The sequence below is a fragment of the Anarhichas minor genome, unplaced genomic scaffold, assembly GCF_050575085.1.
Source record: "Anarhichas minor isolate MPS153535 unplaced genomic scaffold, ASM5057508v1 ptg000137l, whole genome shotgun sequence".
Lineage (NCBI taxonomy): Eukaryota > Metazoa > Chordata > Actinopteri > Perciformes > Anarhichadidae > Anarhichas > Anarhichas minor.
Window position 1 is genome coordinate 450,555 of NW_027466583.1, and position 11,946 is coordinate 462,500.

An 11,946-nucleotide genomic window follows, 5' to 3' on the forward strand; every position below is an offset into this window, starting at 1 on the left:
AAATATAAACTAGAGTTTATTCTGTGATCCGTCTTCACTCTGGTGTTAAACTCAGTCAGTCAGTCCGATCGGATGCAGCGTCCAATCACATGACTGATGAACAGTGAGGGGGCGTGTCGGCCGTTAAAAGACTTCCTGGAAGTCTGTTCTCGTGGGTCCTCGCTCATGGCTCCTCTGAGGTCCCTCCTCCATCCTCCATCCTCCATCCTCAGAGCTACATTAGAGCTTTGGGACGGCCGTCAATATGGCGGAGCAGAAACAACTTCCGGTTCAAGCGAGGATCGAGGAAACGACAATTAAGAGACTTGGGATGTACCCATAGACACACACACACACAGACAGACAGACACACACACACCTGTTGTGTATGTATCTACGATGCGTTTACTGACCCTCTATTTTTAAGTATTTGAAACTTTTGATTATCTGGTCACATATTTATTACATGTTTGTTTATTTGTTACATGTTTATTTGTTTATTACATGTTTATTTATTACATTTGTTTATTTGTTACATGTTTATTATTACGTTTATTTGTTTATTACATGTTTGTTTATTTGTTTATTTATTTGGGTCATTCATGTTAAAGTGTTTGTCTTTTGTAAACGTCAGTTTTACCGGTTATTTTAACTGGTCGTTCTCCTTGTGTGTTGCCATGGAAGCAGCTGAATCCAAGGCCAATCAGACGCTAGCTTTAGTAACCATGGCAACATGTTGATGTCACATCTTTTATGTTTTGTCTCGTTGGTCGATTAGTAACTTGAGTTAGGAAGTCATTACGTGTTTTTTTTGGTTTCTTTGTTTATTGTCATCACGTGAGAATGACAACTGTTACCATGACAACCAGGCCATGTGACCCCCCCATGTGTGTCCTCACCTGTCAATCACTTGTCTTGCCACCTGTACTGCTCTCAACCAATCGTCTTCCTCTAAAGAGAGTCACATCGTCCTGCTGTATGATGTCATACAATACTTCTTTGTGATTGGTTGATTTATCCTGCCTGAAAATGTCCCTTTAACAAACAATAAAATAATTAAAAGAAATGAAAGAAAAACTACAAAAACAACCCGTCTGTGTGGTTAATGGAGAGAGACATGATACAACCTGCCACACTTCCCGGTTCAACGACTACAACCTGCAACACTCCCCGGTTCAAAGACTACAACCTGCCAAATGTCCCAGGTCAAAGACTACAACCCGCCACACGTCCCTGCTCAAAGACTACAACCCGCCACACGTCCCTGCTCAAAGTCTACAACCCGCCACACGTCCCTGCTCAAAGTCTACAACCCGCCACACGTCCCTGCTCAAAGACTACAACCCGCCACACGTCCCGGTTCAAAGACTACAACCCGCCACACGTCCCGGTTCAAAGACTACAACCCGCCACACGTCCCTGCTCAAAGACTACAACCCGCCACACGTCCCTGCTCAAAGACTACAACCCGCCACACGTCCCTGCTCAAAGACTACAACCCGCCACACGTCCCGGTTCAAAGACTACAACCCGCCACACTTCCCGGTTCAAAGTTAAATTTTGCGTATTGACGCCGTGTCATGAGGCCACGCCCTCTTTGTGTGGTGGTGTTGTGATGTCACCTTTCTTGAGTCCAGAGAGGAGAGTGTTACATCACTCCAGTGACATGTGACACAACATGAGAAGATCATCTGATCTGTAGAGCTCAGAACCTCGTGTTACACTGAACCACGTCAGACTCAGACTCTCCAACGACCACAGGATGAGGGACAGCTGTGTGTAAACATAAGGGTCAGGGTCCACGGGGAGGACAGTTGGTGGACAGTCGGTTGGTGGACAGACAGTAAACAGTGAAGAAGACAAAGAGACGAGTGTTGTTTCCTCAGGTGGTCGTTTTATTATAAAAGTTTCTACACCGACAGAACAAATAACAGAAAAAACATCCAATAAACCTCCAGTAAGAAAATAAAAAACAACATCATCATCATCATCGTGATGATGAAGAGCAGGAAGGGGGGCTTCGGTTTCCATGGTACCACACGGGGGTGGGAGGGTGCTGGGGTAACCATGGTAATGGTGAGGAGGGGGGGGGCATTACTGTACTGTTGTTCAACAGTTTAACATCTGATGACCTCACACACACAGTGTGTGTGTTTCAGGGCGACCTGTCTGTCTGTCTGGTTCAGAACAGATGATTAAAGTTTAAAATAACATTAAATGTTTGTAGCCTCCGTGTGGTCATGTGACCATCATCATAGATTCATGTTCTATTCTTCTGTTTTACAGTTAAAGTCGTAAACGTTCAGCAGTCTTGATGCTGCTGTTTAACTCAGGTCAACCCACACACACACACACACACACACACACACACACACACACACCTCTACTCGTCATCATCGTCGTCATCGTCATCATCCTCCCCCTCGTCATCCTCCTCTTCCTGTCCTCCCTGAGCTGAAGATCCGGGGTTCCTGGCATAAGTTGTTCCACCGCCGCGGTACGCCACCATGTCCTGAGGGACAGACGGGTCGTTAGCTTCAGAGTCTCTTCATTGTACAGTCATAACACCGTCATAACACCGTCATAACACAAGCATCACAACACAAACGGTAACAACTGATGTTTACAGTCTCTAATAATGAAAATTATGTTAAAGCTGAGTGGACACATCCACTACTCTCCCCTCAGAGCCACTCACCCGGTCGTACTTCTCCCGTAGCTTCTGGGCCTTCTCCTCAAAGGGCACTTTGTCGGTCTGGGTCTGTTTGCTCCACAGCTCTCCCAGCCTCTTGGCACAGTCTCCTATGGACAGACCCGGGTACTGCTGCTTCACACTGGGTCGGTACTCGCTGCAGAACACAAAGAACGCAGACCTGCAACACACACACACGCGCACACACACACACACACACAGGCGTGTGAGGGTTAGACAGGTAGACCAGGTGGAGCAGCACGGAGGCTCAGGCGGGTGTCTGGAGGTCTGAACACTTACGGGGGTCTCTTTGGGGCGTTGGGGTCCTTCTTCTTGCGGCCCCTCTTCCCGAAGCCTTTGGGTGGGATGTAGTCTCTCATGTCATTGTTGTAACGCACCTTATCGGCCTTCGCCATGTCCTCGAAACACTTCTTATCCAGAGCAGTCAGGCCCTGAAACAACACCAACACGTTATTAATATATGCTGACATTAATATATTATTACATGTTAATATATACTGACACCAACACATTACTACATGTTAGTAATCATGTTTATATACTGACATTAATATATTATTATATGTTAATGTCAGTATATATTAATATATTATTATATGTTAATGTCAGTATATATTAATATATACTGACATTAACATGTCCTGTTAACAGTTATATTATTCTATGTGTATACCTGTCCACCCGTCTAACTGTGTCACCCGTCCCCGTCTCACCTGTCCCCGTCTACCCGTCCACCTGTCTCACCTTCCATCTCTCGGAGCACTTCTTGGAGAACTCAGCGAAGTTGACGGACTGCTCCGGGTGTTTCTTGCGGTGTTCTTCTCTACACGTCTGGACGAAGAAGGCGTACGCCGACGTCTTCCCCTTCGGCTTGTTGACGTCTTTGCGCATCATACTGGCGTCCTGCTGGATGGAGACAAGAGGACAGGTAGACATTAAAACAACACAATGGTTCAGTTCTGATGGATTTACAGTAATAGTATATTTCATTCTCATCACATCGGACACAACGTCCGGTACAAATGACAACTAACTCATGAATAACACTGTTAGCTATGTTAAGTATTAATATAATAGTATTAATCATTGTGTCCGTCCATCAACACAAAGGACACAGTTCAACCTGCTGATCATATTGATCAGTTAATAAATTAATCATTTGATTCATGAAATGTTAAAATAGAGACAGAGGATTAAGAGGATTGTAGTGATATAATGATTATTGATAAAAGAGTTTATGATCAATAAATAGATCATCAAGTTTCATATTTGAACTCAACACAAACCTATAAACACATTAAAAGATGAATAAAACAACACATAGATCAATAATCTATAATCCGTTTGATTTAAAACATGTAACAGCATCTGTGTGGAATGACCCTTTAACCTACGTCTGGTTTTAGTAATAATGTTTTAATAACTTTGATTAATAATCACGTTTAAAGATCACATCCACTCTGTCCGTCCTCCAATAGTCTCCGTTAAATGTCCGTTAAATAACGGCTGGTCTCACGCGCTGATTGTGAATAACAAAGAGAACAAAGTGGGGTCCATTTTATCATCCGAGCATCGAGGAGGCCCACGAACCAGACCGAGCTAGTCCGGACCCTCTTCTGGTCCGGGACGGTGGCGCCACATACCCCCGCCCGGTCCCTCCGCTCCGCCTGTGAATGGAGGTCTATGAGCCGTAGAGATGAACGAAGACTACAGCTAGCCGCGTCTTCTATGGACGTCCATTGACTGCTGCAGTTAGCTTAGCCGTGCTAACAGGCTAGCTACCACAGAACAATGACTACTGCTGCAGTTAGCTTAGCCGTGCTAACAGGCTAGCTCCGACAGAACAATGAGCCACCATTTGCTTTCCCGCCCTTCTGCGGAGCTAGCAGGCCCATCCCCCTCCGCTAGCAGCATGCTAACGTTAGGTAGCAGGCGGAGAAAAACACTCCATGTTTAAAATCACACACCGGTTGTAACCCACAATAACAGACGAGTTATATATATATATATATATATATATATATATATATATATATATATATATATATATATATATATATATATATATATATATATATATATATAACCGTTCAACCACAGAGACGTTTTTAATCAGAAACACGCATGTGTTTGCAACGTAAATCTGCTCAGAACGCTCAGCTACGCATTTACAACGTAGGGCCCGTCTATGCTCTGGAGAGGTCAGCGTTGCGTGGACGGGACCCGGCTATGTCCTGCAGTCACTCTTTAGTGGGCGTTTTGTGTTTACAACGACACGTAACGAACAGTCCGCAGAGACACGAACAGACGGGTCCAGACAGAAGAACACTTATTACGACCCGAGCAGCGGCCATTTTATTCCTGTTTGTCCATCTTTCTTCACGGACCTTTTTATGACAGGATTCTGCAGAGTAAATCAGAGGCCGCTCATTGTGATAAATGTGACCCCAGGCCAGCTGTACTCACTTGTGTGGACTGCAGGCTGAAGCAGACTCTGGATCAGTTTTCTGTGTTTTGTTGTTGTGGCTGAAGCAGACTGTGGGTCGGTTCTTGTTGTTGTTTGGGGGCTGAAGCAGCGACTGGAGACATCGGGTCTATTTTAAAATGGTTCGAGCTCGAGCTCTGCCACGCCCCCCGGTAACGCCCCCGTTGGTCATTGCTATCCAGAGGGCGGGAACACGGCCGGGCCAACCTGGGCGGAGCTTGATTGAGTACTCGTCTGTGATTGGATTACGAAGCCGCAGGTCAAAACTCGTTGCTACACGGCTCCGCCTGCCCAGCAACGCCAGCAGGGCGGGAACTCCACACGTACAGTCTGCGTCCGATTGGTCAGAATATATGTTTGTCAAATCAACCAGCCAATCGGTGAAGAGGAGGGGGAGGGGCCACAGACAGCGGCAGAGAGACGAAGATGGTGGTTATGTTTGTGACTGCACGATGTTAACACTAAAACATTATAAAACTAAAATATCATTTTATTCTCTAACTTTTATAACATTAAACAATGTTTTTCATAATTATTATTTATGTTTATTATTAATATTATTTATTATGTTTATTATTATTATCATTTATTATGTTGGTATTATATTAATTAAATATGCTTTAAGGTCCAGTTGTTTGATTGTTTTTATTTGGTGAGAAAACATTTCCTCTGATCTCAGAAATTATAACATTTCATAAAATGTAATTATATAATTATAAAACAGAGATATTATGGTATGTTGATTGTTTTATTAATGAATTACACATTTATCAATAAAACGCGGACCAAACTCTCCGTGTGCTCTGAGCCTCTGCGGACACCGTAGCTCAACAGGAAGTACAGTTTGAGGGCTTTTTCCCGCGGGATCAGTGATCGCTGCGTGTTTGTTTACAGCGTGGTTCTCTGAACCTTTGATGTTCAACAAGTAATCGATACTGAGATCAGCCGTCAGTGACGTAACGGTGCTGATGGACTCCCTGCAGCTGTTCCTGGATCAGTTCCAACCCAGCGGGGAAGCTGTAAGTAACTTTATAAATATAAATATTTAATAAAGTTTCTCTAGCAGCTACAGAGTGAAGACAGAAGAAGAACAAAGACTGTTGTAGAGTTATAAACTGCTCACATGTGATCCTTGATAAAGACATTATTAGAGAGTTAATGTCTTTAAATGTCCTTAATGTCCTTAATGTCCTCCTGCAGGAGACCGGCTGGTTAAAGCAGGTGTTCAGATTTGTCTCACAACACCTGGAGCCGAAGCTCTCTGGACACACCCCTCTACCTGCTGGTGACGTAATGACAGGTCAGTCAGCCAATGAGCTGCTAGAGTGGCTGAAACGTCAGACAGCGTGAATGACGTCTCTTTGTATGTTTCAGGTGTGTGTGTCGATCAGCTGAGTGTGTGTGTGGTGAAGAAGATCCAAGAGAACATGTGTGTGACACACCTGTTACCTGTGAGCTACAGGTGAGACCAAAGAGCATCAGCATTATTATGGTTATTATCATTCATAACAATATTAATATTATTCCTGACTCCGCCTCCAGACTAGTGTCCATCTCTGAGCTGCTCTCTCAGCAGCACCTGGCCTGTGTCAGCAACACGTCCTGGAGCACCAATCAGCAGCGAGCGTGGGAAAAGGAGGCGGAGCTTTCTCTGCCGGGTCACCTGGCTCTGCCGAGGGTCAATCTGCTGCTGATTGGCTGTCTGAGAGAGGGAGGGGCCGGAGAATGGAGGCTGACGGACGCCAGCGGCAGCGTCAGGTGTGAGGTGAGTCAGGGACGTGATGCGCTCAGGTGTGAGGTGAGTCTGTAGGACGTGGTGCGCTCAGGTGTGAGGTGAGTCAGGGACGTGATGCGCTCAGGTGTGAGGTGAGTCAGGGACGTGATGCGCTCAGGTGCGAGGTGAGTCTGTGGGACGTGGTGCGTTCAGGTGTGAGGTGAGTCTGTGGGACGTGGTGCGTTCAGGTGTGAGGTGAGTCTGTGGGACGTGGTGCGTTCAGGTGTGAGGTGAGTCTGTGGGACGTGGTGCGTTCAGGTGTGAGGTGAGTCTGTGGGACGTGGTGCGTTCAGGTGTGAGGTGAGTCTGGGATGTGGTGCGTTCAGGTGTGAGGTGAGTCAGGGACGTGATGCGCTCAGGTGTGAGGTGAGTCAGTAGGACGTGGTGCGTTCAGGTGTGAGGTGAGTCTGTGGGACGTGGTGCGTTCAGGTGTGAGGTGAGTCTGTGGGACGTGGTGCGTTCAGGTGTGAGGTGAGTCTGTGGGACGTGGTGCGTTCAGGTGTGAGGTGAGTCTGGGATGTGGTGCGTTCAGGTGTGAGGTGAGTCAGGGACGTGGTGCGTTCAGGTGTGAGGTGAGTCTGTGGGACGTGATGCGTTCAGGTGTGAGGTGAGTCTGTGGGACGTGGTGCGTTCAGGTGTGAGGTGAGTATGTGGGACGTGGTGCGTTCAGGTGTGAGGTGAGTCTGTGGGACGTGGTGCGTTCAGGTGTGAGGTGAGTCTGTGGGACGTGGTGCGTTCAGGTGTGAAGTGAGTCAGGGACGTGGTGCGTTCAGGTGTGAGGTGAGTCTGTGGGACGTGATGCGTTCAGGTGTGAGGTGAGTATGTGGGACGTGATGCGTTCAGGTGTGAGGTGAGTCAGTGGGACGTGGTGCGTTCAGGTGTGAAGTGAGTCTGGGACGTGGTGCGTTCAGGTGTGAGGTGAGTCTGTGGGACGTGGTGCGTTCAGGTGTGAGGTGAGTGTGGGACGTGGTGCGTTCAGGTGTGAGGTGAGTCTGTGGGACGTGGTGCGTTCAGGTGTGAGGTGAGTCAGTGGGACGTGGTGCGTTCAGGTGTGAGGTGAGTCTGTGGGACGTGGTGCGTTCAGGTGTGAAGTGAGTCAGGGACGTGGTGCGTTCAGGTGTGAGGTGAGTCTGTGGGACGTGATGCGTTCAGGTGTGAGGTGAGTATGTGGGACGTGATGCGTTCAGGTGTGAGGTGAGTCAGTGGGACGTGGTGCGTTCAGGTGTGAAGTGAGTATGTGGGACGTGATGCGTTCAGGTGTGAGGTGAGTATGTGGGACGTGATGCGTTCAGGTGTGAGGTGAGTCAGTGGGACGTGGTGCGTTCAGGTGTGAGGTGAGTCAGGGACGTGATGCGTTCAGGTGTGAGGTGAGTCTGTGGGACGTGATGCGTTCAGGTGTGAGGTGAGTCTGTGGGACGTGGTGCGTTCAGGTGTGAGGTGAGTCAGTGGGACGTGGTGCGTTCAGGTGTGAGGTGAGTCTGTGGGACGTGGTGCGTTCAGGTGTGAAGTGAGTCAGGGACGTGGTGCGTTCAGGTGTGAGGTGAGTCTGTGGGACGTGATGCGTTCAGGTGTGAGGTGAGTCAGGGACGTGATGCGTTCAGGTGTGAAGTGAGTCAGGGATGTGGTGCGTTCAGGTGTGAGGTGAGTCAGGGACGTGGTGCGTTCAGGTGTGAGGTGAGTCTGTGGGACGTGATGCGTTCAGGTGTGAGGTGAGTCTGTGGGACGTGGTGCGTTCAGGTGTGAGGTGAGTATGTGGGACGTGATCCGTTCAGGTGTGAGGTGAGTCTGTGGGACGTGGTGCGTTCAGGTGTGAGGTGAGTCAGTGGAACGTGGTGCGTTCAGGTGTGAGGTGAGTATGTGGGACGTGGTGCGTTCAGGTGTGAGGTGAGTCAGTGGGACGTGGTGCGTTCAGGTGTGAGGTGAGTCTGTGGAACGTGGTGCGTTCAGGTGTCAGGTGAGTCTGTGGGACGTGATGCGTTCAGGTGTGAGGTGAGTCTCACCTGTCTACGGGTACATCCCAAGTCTCTTAATTGTCGTTTCCTTGATCCTCGCTTGAACCGGAAGTTGTTTCTGCTCCGCCATATTGACGGCCGTCCCAAAGCTCTAATGTAGCTCTGAGGAGCGAGGATGGAGGATGGAGGATGGAGGATGGAGGAGGGAGGAGGAACCTCTGAGGAGCCATGAGCGAGGAACCACGAGAACAGACTTCCAGGAAGTCTTTTAACGGCCGACACGCCCCCTCACTGTTCATCAGTCATGTGATTGGACGCTGCAGCCGATCGGACGGACTGACTGAGTTTAACACCAGAGTGAAGACAGATCACAGAATAAACTCTAGTTTATATTTGATTAGGTTTCTGATTCAACATCTGGTTTAAATAAATGTTCATTGTAGTCTGAACAACAAAAGGACCACAAACAACTTTCTACATTTATTAGAAAGATTTGTGTTTTCATGATCTGATGTTTCCCTCAATAACTTTATTATGAATACAATTAAAGTCAGAGAGAGCTGGAGAGACGAAACACTTTTTACATCATTCCTGAGTGTTTGATGAGTTTTATCATTTAAGAGAAACAATAATCATATTCTGGGTTATTTAATAATGACGTCACAGTCACAGTTTCAAAACGTACAGACGCAAATAATTCATAAATAAGACGATCGCATTCCGCCGGTAGAAATGGATCCTGCACTTATAAACAGAACAAGAAGTACAGTGATCATGTGAACACACACACTTATCTAAAGTCTCTCCAGCTGTTAAAGCCGACTGACAGCTGATCAGCTGTGATCATCAGCACCGTCATCAGAAACAGACGTCGCTTCACGTGACGCAACTGAGGAAAGGATGAACCCTATCTCTCTCCCCAGTGCCTGTCTCCCTCTCCTCTGTGGCTGAACCGTCCTGTCTTCCTCCCTCACTGGAACTACATCCCCCGCAATGCCCCGGGGCAGGACAAGGCCGGAGGCTACCTGGAGCTGATTGGTTCTCCTGTTTTATTGTGTCCCGGTCCTGAGCAGGGATTGGCTCCTAGCCCTGGAGGAGGGGCGGGGCTTAGCAGAGCAGTTGGAGTCAGAGAGGCTGCTGGTTTACTAGACAACAGGTAAGTCACCTGTTACCTGTGTCACTCCCTCTGAAGGGTGACAGCATTCATGAGGACTGAAGGAACGGAGCATCACACACTGTCTCTGCCTGTCTCTCTCTCTACCTGTCTTTGTCTCTTTCTATCTGTCTCTCTCTCTCTCTCTACCTGTCTTTCTCTACCTGTCTCTCTCTCTCTCTGCCTGTCTTTCTCTTCCTGTCTCTGTCTCTCTCTCTGCCAGTCTGTCTCTCAGGACTCGTGGACAGCGTGTCTCAGTCTTTGGTCTAGTGGGTTCTGTGTGCCCTCAGCTGGTCGTGGCAGGAACAGCCTTCTTCTGCTTCTGGCTGACAGACGAGTCTCACACTGTCCGTGTCCTCGTCAAGGTGTGTGATGTCACTTCCTGTGCAGTTAGACCCAAAAAAACACATACTGATTAATAATCACTGATCATATTCATCGTTCACCTGCACACCTCTACACCTGCTGATCTATCACTCAGTTAATGTGAACAAGTCTCTCTCTCTCTCTCTGTCTGTCTGCCTGTCTCTCTGTCCGTCTGCCTGTCTGTCTGCCCGTCTGCCTGTCTCTCTGTCTTCCTGTCTGTCTGCCTGTCTCTCTGTCTGTCTACCTGTCTCTCTGCCTGTCTGTCTGCCTGTCTCTCTGTCCGTCTGCCTGTCCGTCTACCTGTCTCTCTGCCTGTCTGTCTGCAGGACAGAAGCAGGCTGTGTTGGACTCAGTGTGTGTACGTTGGTCAGAGTGTGTGTGTGACGGCGTTGCGTGTGTGTGTCCTACGAGGCTGGAGAGGAAGCAACATCCTGTGTGTAACCGACCAGTCTGAAATACACACAAACTACACACACCCTCCTGTAGGCGACACACACACTGACACACCGTTAGACACACCCCCACCGCTGATGATGTCACACGTTGATGATGAAGACGGTCAGGAGGTGGAGCCTGAGAGAGGCGTCAACCAATCAGGTTTCAGGATGAAAAAGTCCCGGGTCATCAGTTACCAGGTAAAATACAGAGAACACTGATTGGCTGCAAGAATGTTACCTGTTAATCTGACTTGTCTGGTAAGCCCCGCCCCTCTTTTCTGATAGGGCACGGTGACTAAGGTGGTGAGTGAGGGGGCTGGACTGTACGTGATTGACAGGAAGGTGGGGCTGTGCCTCGCCTATCAGCCGACACTGAGGAGAAAACTGAGAGCAGGAGACTCTGTGGAGGTGAGTCTCAGTGCAGGTGAGAGTCTCGGTGCAGGTGAGAGTCTCGGTGCAGCTGTGAGTCTTTTTTAATATCTCCTCTGCAGCTCCATCATGTCCACTTCCTGTACCGGCCCTGTCCCGACTTTCCTCCCAGCATGCTTTGCACCTGCCTCCGCTCCAGCCTCAGGGTCACCACCTTCAGCAGGGTGGGGGGTTCATCTTCATCATCACCTGACTCCAGCTGCCCAGGTGATGGAGTGTTACCGCGGTTACTGCTGGAGAAGAACATGGGCGTGTCCGAGTACCTGTGGACCTGTCACCTGAGCTCACAGCTCACTCACAGGTGAGTAGGCAGCTAGAATACACACCTGTACAGGTTAATGACGGGGCTCATTAACTGTCTGTCTGTCTGTCCTCCAGTCTGGTCCCCACTGTGTTGAAGCAGCAGTGTGTGTGTGTGTTGTCCTGGAAGCTGATGGAGTGTGTGTGGAGACGAGGAGGAGGAGGAAGGAGGGATATCTACTCAGAGATGTTGGACGAGCCTCACACCTGTCCTCTTTCACAGGTAGACAGTGTCTCTATGTCCCTGTGTCTCTCTACAGTACAGTGTTAACCCCACAGTGTCTCTATGTCTCACAGTGTCTCTATGTCTCTCCACAGTACAGCACTAACCCCACAGTGTCTCTGTGTCTCACAGTGT

General features: G+C 48.5%; 2 protein-coding genes across 21 annotated transcripts in view; one reads left to right on the forward strand and one right to left on the reverse strand.

Annotated features, from left to right (window-relative positions):
* Window positions 1-1,853: 1,853 nt before the first annotated feature.
* On the reverse strand, window positions 1,854-5,319 carry LOC142943447 (high mobility group protein B2-like). Of its 2 annotated transcripts, none has more exons than XM_076084972.1 (5): window positions 5,159-5,319; window positions 3,437-3,598; window positions 2,972-3,123; window positions 2,678-2,852; window positions 1,854-2,491 (listed from the first exon to the last, which is right to left on the reverse strand). In XM_076084972.1, the coding sequence occupies exons 2-5, from the start codon at window positions 3,584-3,586 to the stop codon at window positions 2,363-2,365; spliced, it is 606 nt and encodes a 201-aa protein (XP_075941087.1). In that variant the 5' UTR covers window positions 3,587-3,598; window positions 5,159-5,319; the 3' UTR covers window positions 1,854-2,362. The 2 variants fall into 2 exon arrangements, with proteins under 2 accessions (XP_075941087.1, XP_075941088.1); XM_076084973.1 differs by having other exon boundaries at window positions 3,437-3,595; window positions 5,159-5,312.
* Window positions 5,320-6,014: 695 nt separating this feature from the next.
* Window positions 6,015-11,946, forward strand: part of ctc1 (CTS telomere maintenance complex component 1) — a 15,784-nt gene continuing 9,852 nt past the window's right edge. For all 19 annotated transcript variants that reach the window (XM_076085032.1, XM_076085035.1, XM_076085033.1 and 16 more), the window contains exons 1-10: window positions 6,015-6,196; window positions 6,378-6,477; window positions 6,552-6,639; window positions 6,720-6,942; window positions 9,827-10,059; window positions 10,280-10,421; window positions 10,749-11,057; window positions 11,145-11,267; window positions 11,351-11,589; window positions 11,667-11,811. In XM_076085032.1, coding sequence (XP_075941147.1) covers window positions 6,146-6,196; window positions 6,378-6,477; window positions 6,552-6,639; window positions 6,720-6,942; window positions 9,827-10,059; window positions 10,280-10,421; window positions 10,749-11,057; window positions 11,145-11,267; window positions 11,351-11,589; window positions 11,667-11,811 — 1,653 coding nt within the window. In that variant the 5' untranslated portion in view covers window positions 6,015-6,145. The remainder of the gene's footprint in view (window positions 6,197-6,377; window positions 6,478-6,551; window positions 6,640-6,719; window positions 6,943-9,826; window positions 10,060-10,279; window positions 10,422-10,748; window positions 11,058-11,144; window positions 11,268-11,350; window positions 11,590-11,666; window positions 11,812-11,946) is intronic.